This window comes from Leishmania panamensis, assembly GCF_000755165.1.
Source record: "Leishmania panamensis strain MHOM/PA/94/PSC-1 chromosome 33 sequence".
NCBI lineage: Eukaryota > Euglenozoa > Kinetoplastea > Trypanosomatida > Trypanosomatidae > Leishmania > Leishmania panamensis.
The window spans coordinates 298223-315813 of record NC_025880.1 but is presented as its reverse complement, the minus strand read 5'-3'; the positions used below and the strand labels follow the sequence as shown (position 1 = coordinate 315813).

The following is a 17591-nucleotide window of genomic DNA, read 5'->3' as shown; positions in this document are numbered from 1 at the left end:
AATGGGCCGAGGTGAAGGATTGCAAGCGGAAGCGACTGGGTCGTGAGGGGCACAGCTGGTAAGATGGCGGCTGAGCTGGTGAGAGGAGAGAAGAGAAACGTCAACGAGGGCGTCTAGCAACTAACCTCGCACAACTGCTTTAGCGGAGCTGACGGATATTACAGAAAGTACACTGCTGCTCACATCACTGCCTTCCAAGTGGCGAAGCGTCAACGTCGCCACCAGCGGGATTCATAGAGCGCACGGTTATTCCTCTGTTATGTTGTCGTTTTTCTCTCCTCTTGCAGGTGTGCGTTTGCTGTTGCTTCACTTATGTGCACATGCTTGCGCACTCATCCCTGTGCACAGGTGTGTGTGTGTGTGTGGTGGTGGTGGTGGGGGAGGGTAGACAGTCAGCTGCCGTCTCTCCTACCTCCTCTCTCCTCTGCGCGGGTGTGACGTAAAAGCCTATGAGCAAAACATCGCACACACATTCACACGCACATATAAAGGCGTAGGGCGTCGTTGTTAGAGTTTAAGCCCATCACTCGTGAGGGCACACACACATACACACAAGAAATAACGCACGTAGGCAATACATGTGGAAGGCTGCGCCTCACAGGAGAGGGAGAGGGGGGGGGGAAGAGAAACACAAATGCCCAAAGCTCAACAACACAGTAAGTGGAGGAGAGATGGCGCCCCCACCGATGAGAGAGGGAGCGGTAGAGTGCATCTCTGAGGACACTCTCATACGTTAACAACCACAACGGCCACGGTGTGTGCCGTATATCTATGAGCGCAACCCATTGATGGACTGCGTGAGTCAAATGCAGTGAAAGTAAGTGAGGGAGAAATGTGGCTCAGAAGGCTAACCGGCACAAGGGACGCACCAAGCAGGCGACGGCACCAGGGAGTAGTAGAGGCGTCTGCGCAACAGTGCGTCTCCTCGCGCCTTGCAGCATTTCTCTGTACCAGGACAACGTCTTCGCCCCCCTGTCACCCCCCCACCACCACAGAGACGCACACGCAGGCAGGTGAGTGAGCCAGGCAACACTGGCAGAGAGAGAGAGAGAGACGGAGAAGGAAATGACGCTAGAGACACTTCGAGGTATTGAGAGTTACACTGAGCCCCCTTCCTCCCCACTCCTAAAACCAATGCAGAGAAGCTCCAGCTGTGGATGTTCAACGACAAGGAGGGGCAAGGTAGAGGGAACAGGGATACACGGCTCACATAAGGTAGGCGATGCCGTTGTCATAAAATATTAGCTGACGCTCATGGAAGCGCCGCAAGATCTGCTCAACGTGCGACTCTGCGCCGCCGTCACGGTAGCCCATTTGCGTCAGTTTCTTCACCACAATGGCTACTGTCACAGGGTCGTACAGCTGCACAATAGAGGCGACCTTGCGCTCTAGCAGTGGCAACGGCCACGACTCATCCTCTTCGGCGCCTGCACCACTCCTCTCGTACTTGGCCATGTGCGACGGCAAAACTGTTTGGTTGCTTGGCCGCGTGAACACTGGCTGCTGGTAAATGACGTTGCCGTCATACTGGTGACTGCAGGCCGGCGTTGCCACCGCCGCGTCGTTTTCGAAGGTGTCGCCGTTGTAGTTTTCATACTTGAGGTAGTGTTCTGTGACCGGGTCGGGTCGAGGCAACGCCTTTGCCGCACGTTTGGGATTAGGGAGCGGGGCTGAAAGGGTTTTCTTCCGTTCCACCATCTCCTTTCTCCTCACCTCCGTCTTTGCCGCCTTGTCCGAAAGGGGGACGACTGACTTTGTGATTGACACTGCAGCCTTCTCTGGCGCCACTTTCTTTTCTGTGAGAGCAGATGAGGACGACACAGACGTCATTCGCTTCGCTATGCTCACCTGCTGCTCGAAAGCCGTCTCATGGCTCACCCGCTTGCCGAGCTTTGCGCACTTGCTAAAGTAGAAGTCAGCGAGTATGCTGTACAGGCCCAGCTTGCTCGACACCTCGGTGTGAATACCCAGCATCATGCACAGCACCTTGAGGGCGGGGACAGCGAGGTTGTCGATGCCGGTACCAACAACTCGGTCAAGAAGGCTACGCATGTACGCTGCAATGCACTCCTTTATCGACTCTTCTGTTTCTTCAGCTACCGAATCCGATGCAGCTGCACCTGATGACGGCTCGCCATTTGCTGGTGCGAGAACGCCGGTAAGAAATGGCTGCGAGCTCACTATGGTTGCCTCGGGCATCGTCTCTGGGGTCTGTGGTGCACAAGGCATCAAGGGGTCCTCTAGTGGTCCACTGAGGCGCGTTGCCGGGAAGCCGGTTGGAGAGGTCTCGCTCTCGCTGCGTGCGCGTTTCTGCCCAACCGCGACGTGAACCTCCTGTGTGGGCGGCGCTGCCGTAAGTACAGACATTGTCGGAGGCGAGGCGGATGCCGCAGTGTTACTTGGCGTGCGTTGCGGAGGGGAGGCGATGGGAGCAGAGGTGCCGGTGTTGTCGGACGACTCGGCAACTGCAGCAGCGGAAATGGCCTTTTTTTTGGCCTTTGCACTCCCGCGTGTGGTGGACTCACGAATCGCCTTGCACCACCTACGGCGCTCTTCTAAGGACGCCTGTTGAAGGTTGCGCAGTGCTTGACTGAAAACGCCTTTGCGAATCTCATCTTCTTCGCTGCGGAGAGCCGGCCGCAAGGCCTCGAATGGGTTCTCCATTGCTCAGCTGGTGGGTCTCTCTCTGTCTATGTGGGCGGAGAGACGGAAGAGGGAAAGAGGAGCGCGCTTAGCAGAAACAGAGGCAAGGGATGAAGTCAACTCGATGTTCCCCTTAACCCAAAGTCCCTCTTGGAGCTTTGGTTCCTGTGTTCACCCTCGTTGTGGTGGTGTGTTTGTGCTCGATGGCGTAAGTCTGTGTGCTTGAGGTGTGCCTGTATGGATGCAGGCGCTGGGTAGTCGTGAGTCTTCGGGATATGAAATGTCGCCTGGTGTTGTTCGCTTTCTTGGCGTCGGTGGGGCAAGGGGGGGAGTTGAGAGAGTAAAAGAGCAGAAATCAGACAAGAGAGTGGGCAAGCCAGGGAGAGACAAGGAGAGGGACGCAGGCTGAGGAGTTCAGAGGAGATGGAGGCAGAGGCAGGGGCAGCGGCAACGCGAGTCATGGAGAGGCATTTAACTCAGAGCGTTTTCTTGCCTCAATGCGAATACGAATGAGTCCTGCTGATTCTGCTTGCACGCACGGCCATCTGGTGGAGAGAGTGTGCGAATGGCCTCACGCACCTTTCCGCCATGTTGACCCCCACCCATTTTGGTGCACACGGCAACAAAGGCGGAGCACCGGGGGAGTCGCCTGCGTGTCCGTCCATTTTCCAAGAGGGGATTACGTCTGTGAAACAGCGAGAACGAGCAGGAAACACACACACACGCAGATGTACAGACCACCGCCGGAAAGAGAGAGAGACACGCCTTTACTTTGATCCGACAATGCGCTCCATCACACCAGCCATGGAGCTCATTGCGCCATTCTCCATCTCGTACTCTTCGCCAAATCGCTTCGATGACTTCTTCGTCATCACCAGCGCCTGGCGTATCGTCAATGCAGACTCGTCGCCTTCGCGAATCTTCTCGGCATCCATGTACGGCTCCAAGTCGCGGCGGACGTAGTCGCGGTAGTCACGGTAAAACTGAGTGTACTCCCCTGTGAAGGAGCTGAGTAGCAACAATGCGAGCGCCAAAACACACAGGAAGAGAAAGGATACCACAGCCGCGCTCTTCTTCAGGCCTTGATAAACAAATACAAGAATTTCTCTACCGGTGGAGTTAGGCGGAAACGCCACCGGTTCCATTGGTGCACAGCTTGCTGCTGCGGGTGCCATTGGCACTGGCACCTGTAAGAAGTCGCACAGTGGCTGCCACCCATCGCCAACACGGTAGACGAGCAGCCGGTCGCGCGGGACGACCTCCTTCACGTGTTGTTCAAATAAGTCGAGGGCGCTCGCGAGACGAAGCGTCGTGTGCTGCTTCGATATGGGGACGTTCTGCGCCGTCATGGCGGCAGACGAGGACGGCGGCAGGCGTACACGGCCACTTCGCTGGCTGCTGGGGCTAATGAGGGCACGGCGCAGGTCGACCATATCGAGCAGCATCATGTGAAGCTTCGATGCGTTCCACCACGTCGTGCTCCTCTTGCACTCCAGCACCAACGGCTGCAGCCACTGCTCTATGTCCCTCTCCCATGCCAGCTTGTCCGGCTCCTCGACAAGAATGACACGCGTGCTGCGCGGGCACTCCTTGAGGATGGACTCGAAGGCGATGGTGGCGGGCGGGCCGACTATCGAGTCAAAGAAGAGGGGGCCCTGTGGGGACGCAGACGGCGTCTTGCTAATCCGCGGCGAGCCTAGGATGCTTGGCGCACCGGTGTCGCCCGACGACGGCGACGGCGCCCCTTTCGTGGATGTCGCATGCTGAGGAGCTCTGAGCACTTCAACGTCAAACTTCTTCTCCCCCCGCAGGACCGCCATCCACTCCTGTGGGTGAGTCAACAGGCGACCCTTGCGTACGCTGTCCTCAAAGGTGTAGGGGTGGTATCCCAGTATGCGGAGAGCCGGAGCAAGCGCGCCGCCGTTTGGAATCATTGTCAAGACCAGCAAGCGCGGCGGCGGAGGGGGCGGTAGTGGCGTGGCCGAAGCGGCCCTGCGCAGTACCCCGGCGAAGCGCAGCATCACGAGAGGAAAAGGAGAAAAAACCAGCGGTGCCTCGACGGGTCAGCCGAGTACAGGCGCCCCGTAACGCCTGTGCAGCTTGATGTCTCTTCGCTACAATGACAGCGGCGACCCCGAGCGATCCCAGCAAGACCGAACGGTAGCAGCGGCAAGCAAAGAAGAGGGAGATGTCCGCTGCTTGGAGACCAAAAAAGGTGAGGTGGTGCAGGCAAGAGTGTACAAGTGGGTAAGGGAGGAGGAAAGAGGCGCACACAGGGGGTGAGGCAGCCATCTGCACACATCGAGAAGAGGCGGAAAAAGGATGACTTCAGATGGGGCGCGCCGCTCGACCATCTGCTCCCGAGTCGAGGAAGGGGGTAGGGTGGTGTGTATAGAAGTGCGTGTATGCACAGGCACGAGGCTGCCGGACTCTCGTTCAGACATAAAGATACCGCCAAAGGCCCATATCACGAGTGGGACTATCAATGTAAGAAACAAACGAACGCCACGCAGGGAGAATACACGGCCAGGGAAGCAGATAAAGAATAGTGCTGCACCGCGTGCACCGCACATCCGTGCAGTCCAACATCGGGTGCCTGCACACGCAGAGCCAGCCGGCGGTCACGATCCCACACAAAGCAAAAAGGAGTCCAGAGGAGAACGAGAGAGGATGCCATGCAGGCGCTCAAACAAAGCCGCTTTTTTTTCCGTTCAGCGCCCCCCTCCCCCCCTCCTACCCCCCCTCTCACTCGAGATGAACCGCAGTACGCGCCTTTTCACTGCCATGAGGAGAGACAGCGCCAGGAGCGATAGAGCTTGTCTATACTCAACCCCGGCGTAGGCACCTGCAGAAAGGGCATGGACGGCATCCTGTGCGCGAGAACCGCATTGCACGTCGGGGAGGTAACACGATAGTATTCCTCCACGGCTTGCGCAAAGGCGCTGTTTGCTTCAGAGACGCATGTGCTGAGCTGTGCCTCTCCTTCTCCCGAAGGCGCACATGCCGCGGCAGCCTCCTTAAACACCTGTGACTCGCGTCTCTCGACCTGCGCAGGCGTCAGGAGGTACAAGGGACGCGCTTCTTGGTGAATGCGGATGCGCACCGGATACAGCTCGTCCTCGTCACCGGAGGGCGCAGAGGAGGTCGGTGATATCGCTGCAGGCTCGATCACACTACCAACGCGACGAGCAGCCCGTGCCCCCTCCCTACGAAGTCGCTGGTGATCGTGCAGCAACCGGCGTCGCTCATGCGATTGATAGTCACTTGGCATCCTGGACAAGGCATCAGCAAGGGCCACGTTTAGTGACGCAGGTAGCCATGTATGTAGCGCTATGGCCTCCTCCCTGCTCTGCAGTAGCGGCGGCTGCTTAAACCAGCGGCCCTCGCGCAACAGTCGCTCCACCTCTGCATGCATCGCTGACTGGACGGGCATGTAGATTGGGATAATCAGTGGCAGCGGTGCGTCTCTGGACAGAGGTGCCTCACCATGACCTGCACTCGGGAGCTGTGACGCGTGATAGGCAGCCGTCCATGCGTGCACCGCCGCTTTGTTGAACGTCGGTGCGGTCCACAACAAGGTTGCATGCGTGACCTCCTCTACAAGGGCGTGCATACACGACCAGTACCCCGGAAACGCCGACCACGCGTTGGACGTGGTCTCGGGATTGGCGTCCTGGGCGTTGTTCGTCTTACGGCTCTGTCCTCGATAACCGGGTAACGGCTCGCAGGATGCACGTTCCACTGCGCCGTTTTCCATGTTGCATGACGACGCCTGTGAGGAGGCACGCATGTACCACTGCATCTCCGCTATCATCATCTCCGCTTCAGAACTGGCTGCAGCCGCGTCACTGGCGTCGTTAGCTTCCCTCAGCAGCCGCTCCAGTTCCTCGGCCTCCTGCTTCAATGATGCGTTCTCATGATCCTCGCAAGTTGGGTTGGATAAAGGGACGGCAGAGCTGTCGGACGCAGTGGCAGGAGGCTCCACTATTGTGCGCTGCATGAACTGCCCCACTTTCTGCAAGAGGCGCTGCCGCTGTGACAGGGGAGGCCGTGAAGATGCGTCGCTATCAACGATCGACTTCTCGATGAGGGCGCGCAAGTGATCTGGCGGGGCGTCCAGAGTGAGTGACAGGCCACCCGAGTTCTCTAAAGACGCTAGTGGTGTGTGCGCCACTGCCGTTGTCATCTCGGACGGCGAAGTTGTGCACAGGCGCTTCTGCAGTCGCCACTCTTTCTCGGCATTATCGAGATCGGCCCTGTCGACCTCACGCCGCGCCCCACTCCAACCTCGCCGGCGCACCGCATCGTTCACACCGTTGAAGAGATCCACCTCAGACCTGCGTGTTGTCATTGGGTTCTCACTCATGTACACATGTCTATGCGTGCTGTCGGTATCATTGTCAGTCTGAGACGACGAAAGGGTAACACCGGTAGAGCTGCGAAACTCGCGTGGGAGCTGCTGCGGCGCGCGGTGGAGCTCCTCAGCAGATCGCCCCACGCTACTGGGGCTCTGCAGGTACGCATGCAGCGCTTCCTCTCCTGGCATCGGCGCAGTCGTGTCCACGACGATGGACAGCTCCAACCTGTTGAAGAGCTGCATCTCCGCTACTGCCCATGAGTAGAGCACGTGAAAGGGGACCACGTCGTGACGGCGCAGCTGCCGCAGCGTCCGCCCCAGTCCAGGGTGACGGCACAGAGTTGCCCATGGCGTGCAGAGCAGAGGTAGCCGGCACCACGCGGTGTCTGTGGCCCCAACGTCTGTCGCCTCCGCGGCAGAGGCGGCAGGCACGCCACTGCTACTTCCTTCTGCGTGACAGGAGTAGAGCTGGTGCGTAGAGGGCAACTCAAAGGATACACTGCGCCAACCGTCGCAGATAAGCAGCGTCGCAAGGTCATGCAGAAACTGCTGTGACACAAGTAATCGCGTTGGCAGCTGTAGCACGAGTGGAAGTTGCGGGAGAAGTCGTCGGCCCAGCTCCTGCAGACAGTCAATAGCGCTGCGAAACACCCGCCGAGGGTCTGCACCACTGCCCCACAACTCCTCTGTTCCCAATATGGCTTCGAGCGGGTACTCATGCGGCGTAATGAAACTGCCACGCGCACGGAGAGGTGCACGACTACCCTTCCCGTTACCCCGGTGTAGAATTGGGAGCTGCGCTATTGTCAAGTCTGGAAAGAGGCGTAGAACAAGACACAGAGGTGGAGACAGATCGGGGGGTGCCATGCCGGACTTTCCCCTATCGTTAGTATCAGTGATGTCGCCGCTGAGGTGCGTCAGGTATGACTCGATGGGGGCCCAGACATCGCCGTAGCGGCTCGAGCTCCCAGCACCGGTGCGGCCATGATAACTGCCGTGCCGGGGGTCACAGGACTCGTCGGCGCCGCCGGTGTCTGCGCATGCGCCCCACGCGCAAAGCGGTGGGAGGGTGACGCTGAGACCTACGGCTGAATTTCGCGCTGTCTCTGTCTGGGCACAGAGAACCTGTGAAACGGACAGAAAACAGCCTGGGTGCGCCCCCTCGAGCTGCATCGGTGTGGAAGCTGCTGCGGAGATCTGCCGCGAATGCCACAAGGCAGTCGCTGACCTTCGTGAAAACATACTGCGCTGCCTTTGATAGATGCGTTGAGCTTTTCAAGGGTCGCCTGCGCTTTTCCTCTGGTTTCAGCCGATGATCCCCCCTCGACAGTCCGGCAGCGTGCACCGATGCACAGCATTCAAGCTAGTGCAGCCTCTGAGGAAGGAGGACAACAGAGGCACAATGGAGAGCAGGAGAGAGGGAGGAGCGAGTAGACAGTGCAGATGAAAGAAGAAGGCCGCGTGTGTCCAAAGATGAGCAAGGTGAGGCAGTCGTGCTCACGAGGTGGCCGGCGGCCCACCACCGAGGCCTTTCGTGCAGCAATCCATGAGAGCGGTACGCGTGCAGACCACAGCCGCACCTTTCCGCACTCCGCCTCTGTGTGTACGTGTGGCACTCTATGGGAGTGTGTCCCGGCTGAAACGACGGGCAGGCACGCGTCTCTTTCCTGTGCTGTGTTTACTTGGTATTAGCGCACGTGACTAGAGTTGTTACGCATCTGTGAAAGGGACGAGCACCAAACAGAAAAGGAGAGAGGAGAAGGGGTCCTTGGAAGAATACGGCGAAACGCACACACTCGCTGCGAGCAGATCAGGCTGCACCTGCGAAGGAACAAGAGGAGGCGAGGGAGGGAGGGAGGGAGGGGGGCGGTTGAGGGTCTCCGTTACTTAATGCCCAGTCGCCGGTCTCGTGGTGCGTGACCTCGAATAAGTCGCGGCCCCTCGTCTGCTGCCTCTGCCCATTTCCGTGACGCCTTCAGCTGCTGGGCAACGTTGTAGCGGGCCTTCAGCGCCGCCAGCCGCCTTTGTGCTGCGGAGGCCGTCGTTGCCGAGAACGAGGCATCTTTTCCACGATGTCTGGCCTCCCCCTGCACAGCTGCCGCCGTTGCGCTGCCGCCCTCGTCAACGTCAGGCCCATTACCCCAGCCCATGCCATCAGGACTGCTCTGCAAACGAGATCGATCACCTACCAAGTGTTCCGCAAGCAGCTGGCGTCGCAGCGCGTGCCCATCCAGCGGCTTCGTGTGCTCATCACCTCTCGCTTCCTCGGATGCGTGCAGGTTGTCACGCAGTCGTTGCAGCCACTCGTCAGTACGCCCGCGGAGAGGAACAGATGTAGCCGACTCGGTCTGTGTCGCCATGGTGGGCATGGGTGCCTCTGCAAGGGGTTGCAACGTCCCGGGCAACAACTTCACCGTCCCTTCTCGCGCTTTCTGCTCCGCGTACTCGGTCAGCTGCACTGCCTCGGAGAGTGTCTTTGTCTGCGCTGTCTCGACGGTGGCGAAGAGCACCTCTATTCGGTAGTCCTTGGAGACGCGCGTCGCGTACTCGAATGCGTGGAAGGGCTGATGCGTTTGTTTGTACCCCATCGCATACTCACTCAGACACGGCTCGGTTACCACGAAGAGGCTGCGTGGCGTGAGATGCAGGCGAGGGTACCATGGCGCGTCCTTGTGCTGAAGGTGTAGCACGCTCGTGGAGACCAGGTTCAGCACCCCTACGTAGGACCCGATCGACGATGGGTGACGGTGCACAGGATAGCCGCTGAAGGTGCCCACCATCTCGCTGACCTGGCACACGTTGGGCACGGAAGGGATCAGACCCAAGAAGAAGAAGCGGTACAGTACCCGCTGCAGTGTTTGGCAGCTCGAGAGCGCAAACGCGAGGGTGTCTTTCCCAGGGATGCCAAGCTCTTTTTCATAAAGGTTGACGCAGTAGCGCGCCTCTTCGGCGACGTAAGCGGCTCGACGATCTTGCAGAAGGTGCAACAGCTCCTCGCTCATCGTGACCTCCTCCGCCCTGGTTATCACACCTTGATATCCCACGAGACCGTCCACAAACAGCTTCCGCATCGCGTATGTGCTCCGCGGCTGCCCCACGCTCTCCTGCATTGGAGCCAGCAGCTCTCCCTCCAGAGATACGGACAAAAGCCCATCATCGTGCTGCCGACGGCGTCGGCGGTCGTCGAGAACCTCTTGATTGCCTTGCTTGTCCTCGTCTTGGTGTGCGATGGGACGCTGTGCAGATGCAGCTGCCGAGTCACCCAACAGATTGCTCACGTTGCCACCGCCGCCCCCCACCCTGCCGTGACGCATTGCTACGCTCCACGAGTTTGTGCGCTGACGAGACTCCAAATCGCCTACGCCATACATGGCATTGTAGAGTGCTGAGTCCTTCGGGATTGTTGTCCACCCTGCGTGGCCATGATACTGATCGGCTGGCAAGCCATTTAGCTCGATGTCGTCCTCGCCGCCCTCCGTGAACTCGACAGCGGAGGCAGCGTGCTCTTCCAGCGACTCGCGCAGCTGCTGCAGCCGGGCCTCGCGCGACGGGCGTGGTACCTGTCGAGCGTGCTCGTCAATGCCGTCATAGAAACCATAGGGGCGAGGCAGCGGTGTAAAAAGCGAGCCGGCGACTGTGTCATCCACCGGAGAGCCTCTTGCGTTGTCGGCCGCGTTGCGATGCTGTCGGTACGCCTGACGCTGAGAAGTGTAGCCATCAGAAGACGCACAGTCGCCCTCGTTTGTTAGGAGCGGCGGAAGCGGGTCGCCTGGCCTGAGGGTTCGATATGATGGGCGGCAATGGTGGCGGTAGCGTCGCGTACCATCATCTGGAGACCTGCCGTCGAAAGTGTAAGGCGGGCGAGAGCTCGAAGTAGCGGCACCAGCACTAGCGGTCTCGCTACCGCGTGAGCGGCCATGGCTCGGTGGAGTCCTTGGCGCGACACGACGTGCCGGAGCTGCGGGTGAGAGAGGAGGTATGTGAAAGAAGAGACGAGGTGAGCAGCGCAGCCACATACTTGCCCAACCCAAACGTAGTTCGAGTAATCCGTGCGTCAATGAGTATGTGCGTAGAAGGAGACTTGCGGAGCGAACGTGTCATATACTTCCACGCAAACGCCGGTGCTGAGCGGCAGAGTAACGGTGTAGACCAGGTCGCTGACGTGCTCTGGCACACATCCAGCACGATGGTAGACAACAAGGGGACAAGAGAAAGAGAGGAAGAAGACGCAAAAAAAGAAAGTACCATAAAAGCGGGTATCAAGACGCGGAGTTCAGAGACTTCGAAGATCCGATGTTCGCACACGAGGGACGCCACAGGAGCAAAGGAAAAAAGAGACGCCTAAGATGAAAGTCCGTCTTGGTATGCCCCCCTCTTGAGAGATTGCCGCGACCATACCATCAGACCGATAATGCCTTCACAGTGGACACCCCTGCATGCAGCAGCAAGGTGTTTGGCACACTCACTCTTCTCCCTTTTCTTTTCCGTTGCTCTTCTGTGCTCACCTGGGGTGCGATGGTGTTCCTCTTCCCTTGTCCTAGCGGCTGGCTCCTCTCCTCCTCGCGGGACCAAGGATGAGCGCGCAAACGCACAGAGGGAGAGAGAGAGAGACAGGCACGTCGTTGCTTCGAGGGCCATTACTCTCTTCCTTTTTCTCCATTTCTTTGGTGTGCAGTTCATTTTCACGCAGTGGCTCGTTTCGCTGTAGGCTAAAACATGGAAAGAAGGGAAACCAAGGCAAAGAGAGTACAGTCGTCAGTCGTCGCGGAGCAAGGCGGTACAGGGGAAGGAGGCATAGCAGGGAGATACATTACTTTTGACAGCGTGCCTCCACTCCCGGCCGTACAGCACACAACCTCCCACTGCTCTCGGTGCCCCGGCCTGTCACAGGCCCATCGTGTCGTGCAAAGCAGTGCTTGAGACGCGCGTTACCACAACGCTCCGCCCCAGTCATCTCAGCACAGCCCCTGCCTCGAACTCTACCCGCCCACTCCGCAGGTCGCCACGAGGTGCATCCCTCGGCGTGGCGCAGGTGCCCCCCCCTCCGCACACCTGTGGGCAGCGAGGGTCGGGTGGCGTCCGTCCGCATCACGCTGGCACATGGGCGGAACAGGCGTGTTCGCGGCCGCAGGTCGCTCCGACGCAACGCCGCCCAAGGACCTGGCCGCCGACACCAGGAGTGGTTCAGGATGCAGCAGGGGATGGAGGGGGGGTTGCTTGGCTTCCTCACCCAGAGTGAGTGGTGGTGGGGAGAGGGGGGGAGAGGGAGGTACTGGGCCCCTGATACACCACGCACTGAGGTGCCCTCACCTCATCAGGGCTGGGGAGGACATGAAAAGGGGAGGGCAAAAGAAAACAGCAAAACACACAGCCAAAGGGGGCGTAGGGCCAGGAGAGCCGCCAACCCCTGTTCTCTCTCGAGGAAGTTCGTCAACAGTCACAGAGAGGGAGGCACGAAAGGGACAAGGGGGGAAAGGAGGGTAACAGCATTCATGGGGAAAGAGGAGCTATGGTGAAAGAGACAGGAGGAAGATGGAAAATGGTAGCACACACACACATACACACGTGACGAGCACGACACACGCTAAGAGGCTAGGCGGTGTGGGGTGTCCTGCGACATCTGAAAGGGGAGAGGGGGAAGAACGCGCAGACCCCCTCCACACACACACATGCGGAAGCCAAGAACAGCAATGTCATGGAAAAAAAGCAGCAACAAGAGGGGCGTCCACTCAAAGTGCCGAGACGCAAGGAAAAGAAGAACATTGATAAACAGAAATGTGCGCTTGTGCGGCCGTGTGTGTCTGCTCGGAAGAGAGCAAAAGAGAGGGCGGAACGCAAATAATGAGCGAAAGGCAAGAGGTGAGTTAAGCGCTAAGTCAATAGAACGCATGCGCGCAGCTAAGGAGGAGGGAAGAGGGTACAGTACACAGGGATGGATACGTGCCTATACACAACTCTGAAAGTCGAAGTAAGTGTGCCGCTAGCAGCTCTGCACAAGGCCCATCATCCGCAGCAACAGCAAGTGACCATTGAAAGGGGGAATGGGGAGGGGAGGGGGGCGGCCCACACGGGGAAAACAAGTGCAAAAACGAAAACAACGAAAAAGGAAAGGGCAGCTCCTACGTGAATTCGTCGTCGTCTCTCTCTCTCTCTGTGTGTGTATGAGGTGGACCCTTTTGCAGGCATCGCTGGGTGAGGGGGGAGACATCGGCAACGTACAGCACTGGCGAAAGCGAAAAGACAAACACAAAACGAAAAAGAAGAGGCGTAACACTCGAGCCGTTGGATTTACGCTGCACTTTGACAGCAAGTCAAGCCTCACAAACGAATCGCCAAGCCGTGCGCTTGCAGAATAGCCAGCTTCGCATCAAGCTTCTTGGTGAAGTTGCATCCTCCGATCGTGTGCAGCTTCGATAGAATCGGTGTTGCAGCTTTCTCAAACTCCTTGTTTGAGCTCTGTCCAGTGCATAGCACAACGCAGTCTACCACCAGCGTCTGCTCCTTGCCCTTCTCATCAAGGTAAACGAAGTTCGCGCCGTCGAAGCTCTTGTACGTCACCCCATCCACTGCCTTGACGCGGCTCATGCGAATCTCAAGGCGATGAATCCACCCGGTCGTCGGGCCAAGATGGGCACCGATTTTGCCACGGGTGCGCTGGAACATGGTCACCTCGCGGTAGGGCTGAGGAATCACAGGCTTCACGAGTCCACCTGGAGGGTGTGAGAAGCGGCTGTTGTTGCTACTTGAACCAGTGGCCGTGCCAGCGTTCTCTTCTTCCTGCACAATGGCGGGCGACTTGATACCCCATTTCTTACGGAACTCGCAGTTCTCCTGCTTTGTAAACTTTGTGTACTGCGCCGCAGCGACCGTCTCCGCTGAGGTGCTCTGGGGCGAGGTGAGGAATTCCGCCATGTCGAAGCCAATGCCGCCGGCACCGACGACGGCGACGCGGCGGCCCACCTTCTCTGGATGCAGGAGTGCCTCGACGTACGAGAAGACGTTGGGGTGCTTCTCTATGCCAGGAATGACCGAGTTCGACTTGGCGTGCGGCGCACACCCGGTTGCCACCACCACCTCGTCGTAGCCCCCGTCTGCAACATCCTCTACGGTGGCGCGCGTGTTCAGCTTCAGCGTCACATTCTTGTGCTTCTTCAGCGTGTTTGTCCAGTAGTCAATGCTGCTCTGAAACTCCTCTTTGCCAGGGATGAGCTTTGCCAGGTTGAACTGGCCGCCCAGGACGGCGCTCGCCTCGTACAGTGTGACGTGGTGGCCGCGATCGGCTAGGGTGATTGCGGCGGATGCGCCAGCGGGGCCGCCGCCAATCACAGCCACCTGCTTCGCGGCAGTCACGGGTAACGCTGCGCGCTCCTCCTCATGGGCAGCTAGTGGATTGAGCATGCAGCACGCTGTCTTGCCCGTGAAGACGTTGTCTAGGCACGCTTGGTTGCAGGCGATGCAGATGTTGATGCGATCGGCAGCGCCCGACATCGTCTTTTCCACAAAGTATGGATCACTGAGGAAGGGGCGCGCCATGGCGACGAGATCCGCATCGCCATCCTCCAGCACTTGTTCCAGAATGTCGGGGTGGTTCATTCGATTCACCGCAATAAGAGGGGTCTCAATACCTTGACGGCGAAGGTGCGACCGCACCGCCGCTGTAGCCCAGGTGTAACCCGCACGAGGTACGGAGGTGACGATGGTCGGCACGCGGGCCTCGTGCCAGCCGATGCCGCTGTTGATAATGTTCGCCCCAGACTTGGATACTTTCTCCGCCAGTTCAAAGACCTCGGCCTGAGTCGAGCCGTTCGGCACGAGATCCAGAAGCGACACGCGGAACACAATGATAAAGCTCGACCCCGTGGCATCACGTACCGCACGAAGAACTTCTAGCGGGAAACGGATACGGTTCTCGAAGCTGCCGCCGTAGTCGTCCGTGCGGTGATTTGTTTGAGGGGCAACAAACTGATTCAGTAGGTAGCCTTCGGAGCCCATAATCTCAACTCCGTCGAAGCCCGCCTTCTGTGCGCAGACGGCAAGACGAGCAAAGTCCTCCACCGTCCGCTTGATGAGTGGCACGCTCATCTCCACCGGCACCTTCTTCGTCTGAGAGATGTGACTCAGAATCGGCGACGGCGCCACGCACTGATCTCCATTGGCATAGCGGCCGGGGTGCAGCATCTGTAGTAAAATGTGCCCGCCCTCGTTGTGCACCGCGTCAGAGATGCACCGCAGCTGGTCGACATCATTCGGGCCTAGCAACTTTTCACCAGGATACAGAAGGCCCTCCGCACTGGGCGAAAAACCGCCGGTAACGATGAGCCCGACCTTGCCCTTCGCTCTCTCCTTGTAGAAGCGTGCAAGACGCGCGTACGGGTTCTTTTCGGTGACTGTGGTGGAGCGAGTGGCGTGAATCGGCGACTCCAGTCCCGTGTGCATGCTGGCCATTACGACGCGATTGCGCAGCTTCGTAAAACCGAGGTCAAGCGGCTCCAAGATCTTTGGGTACGGCTTCATTTTTTTTTTTCCAGCTTTGCGTGTCAAGTGTGTAATGATGTCTCAGGTGTGTGCTCGTGGGCAGTAAGGCAGCCGCAGCGATGGAGGAGTTCGGTGAGCAATACCGTGATAAGTAAGCTAAAAGAGAACAACACAGGAGAGTAAGGAAGTGAATTACGTCCCGCAGAGAAACAGATATCCGTGTGTGTGTGTGTGTATGAGTTCATAGGTGAGAGTGAGGGGGAGAGTTGAGGAAACACGGTTGGGATGAGCACTGCAAGGGGGGATATGGACGTCAAACTGTAACACACTTTTCTCTTTGCGAGCCACTTTCACACGCATACGCATACACAGGTGCCCGTCATGCAGGCATGGATAGCTGCGTGTTGCCTGTCGCCTCCTCTTTTCAGCCCCCTCTTCCCCGTGCGCTTCCGTACACAACAGCAAAGGGTATCGCAGGTGACTAAGAGTGCAATTAGACTCCACTTTTAGCTCTTTTCATTAGACTCGCAGACGAGCGGGTACCTGGGTTGGAGCGAGGTATGGGTGTGCTATTTCTTTTCATTGCCACTTTACCTTTCCTCGATCCACATTCAATGTGCAGGGCTCCCTCCCCTCCTCTACCGCCAACATTTCCTCTCATGGACACCTCCCTGCCCCCGACCGACGCGCACATACAGGGGAGGGGAAGCGAGAGGGAGAAGAAAGCGGTTGTGTGCGTCCGTTCAGAGAAGCGAAGAGGGGTGAGCGGCAATGAGCGCGTAGCCGAGGTCGTGTAGTCTTTGCTCAACGTTTTGTCTTCTTTTCGGGGTTTCCATAACGGGTGTTTCGCCTTTGTCACTTGTCGTCCTACATCGGAGACCTTTTTTTGCGGATTTTTTTGTCGTCGTTCCTCTCGCCCCCTCCCCCTGAATGCGTGGCTTGTGGTGCCTCGGCACTTGCCCGTCTGTCGGCCTGCCTGATTGTGTGGTGTGTGGGGTGTGTTTCTCCCTCTTGCTCTCTGTATAGAGGCGCACATTTGAGTGGGCACGTCTCGCAGGAGCGAAGAAACGCGCAGAAGAACCCGAGGAGGAGGACCACACTCACGACCTCTTCCAGAAAAAAACGCTGCTGCGGGCTAGAACGGGAGTGGTACTCACGAGAAAAGGCCATGCAGAGTACGTGCGAATGTGGGGAGCGAGGACAGGAAGATGAACAGAGAAACAATTTTTCGAAAGTATCATTGAAGAGAAGAAAACCTAAAGAAAGCTGAGCCTTTGCAAAGTGACACGTCGTTCGCCGGAAGCGACTTTGGGGCAATGATGAGTAAGGCGTCTTGATGAAAACAGCGGCAAGAACTAAGGAGAGCGAGAAGGAGCGGGATAGGCGACCCCACGTAGTCCCCACCAATCCCGATCCCTACCACACAACTCGTAGTGCTTGTGCATCTCTCCGAATTTCTTACTTGCTTCACCGTTTATAGCACCTCGTCGCATCGCACAGCCCGCGGCTCTTGAGAAGAGAAAATATATAGAAAACATCAACAGAGAAGTAAAGTGGTTCCGTACAGCGCGCATTACTGGAAAGAGAAGTGGAAAGACAATATCCAGAGAGCCACCTCCGTACACCAAGCCCTCTGCGTGTCTCGGATAACCCGGCATCCACGGAGAGAGTCTCTTCCAGAGGTCCCAAACCTCAAAACCAGTATGCATGCGCGGGGATAAATGCAGATAGTGCTAAACAAGTCCTTATAGAAAGTAACCGTCATTCCGCCATCTCACCAGTTCGCTTGGCAGCACCTCGAAACAGGTTTCCACTGCCACACCAAATGCCGAACGAAGACGTACGCACATTGCAGCAGCGCACCACCAAAACGCACTTCAGCCCTCTACGATAATCGCAACTGCACCACGTAATCTCTATAAGCAAGAAAACAAATGTGTGCTAGCACCACACCCACAAACTTGCATCACATTCAGGACAAACGTAAAAGAAGACAAGAAACATCTACAACGTCAGAAAAACTGAGTTCACAACACGCCGTTCCACACAATAGATAGAACGAATTTACCTTCACCACAACGCTACGTCCAACGTATGAAAAGGCTACGCACGCGAA

General features: G+C 57.8%; 5 protein-coding genes across 5 annotated transcripts, besides 1 other annotated feature; all 5 read right to left on the bottom strand.

Annotated features, from left to right (window-relative positions):
• Positions 1–1206: 1206 nt before the first annotated feature.
• LPMP_330910 (hypothetical protein) lies at positions 1207–2664 on the bottom strand (the record flags this gene model as incomplete). Its single annotated transcript, XM_010703882.1, has 1 exon — positions 1207–2664. The coding sequence occupies one exon, from the start codon at positions 2662–2664 to the stop codon at positions 1207–1209; it is 1458 nt and encodes a 485-aa protein (XP_010702184.1).
• A 746-nt stretch (positions 2665–3410) lies between these two features.
• Positions 3411–4664, bottom strand: LPMP_330900 (hypothetical protein; the record flags this gene model as incomplete). Its single annotated transcript, XM_010703881.1, has 1 exon — positions 3411–4664. The coding sequence occupies one exon, from the start codon at positions 4662–4664 to the stop codon at positions 3411–3413; it is 1254 nt and encodes a 417-aa protein (XP_010702183.1).
• A 755-nt stretch (positions 4665–5419) lies between these two features.
• LPMP_330890 (hypothetical protein) lies at positions 5420–8173 on the bottom strand (the record flags this gene model as incomplete). Its single annotated transcript, XM_010703880.1, has 1 exon — positions 5420–8173. One exon carries the CDS (start codon positions 8171–8173, stop codon positions 5420–5422), a length of 2754 nt encoding a protein of 917 aa, XP_010702182.1.
• A 710-nt stretch (positions 8174–8883) lies between these two features.
• Positions 8884–11016, bottom strand: LPMP_330880 (hypothetical protein; the record flags this gene model as incomplete). The annotated part of the gene is made up of 1 exon (XM_010703879.1): positions 8884–11016. The coding sequence occupies one exon, from the start codon at positions 11014–11016 to the stop codon at positions 8884–8886; it is 2133 nt and encodes a 710-aa protein (XP_010702181.1).
• Positions 11017–11820: 804 nt separating this feature from the next.
• Positions 11821–12298: a repeat region.
• Positions 12299–13318: 1020 nt separating this feature from the next.
• Positions 13319–15514, bottom strand: LPMP_330870 (2,4-dienoyl-coa reductase fadh1, putative; the record flags this gene model as incomplete). The annotated part of the gene is made up of 1 exon (XM_010703878.1): positions 13319–15514. One exon carries the CDS (start codon positions 15512–15514, stop codon positions 13319–13321), a length of 2196 nt encoding a protein of 731 aa, XP_010702180.1.
• Between the last annotated feature and the right edge of the window lie 2077 nt (positions 15515–17591).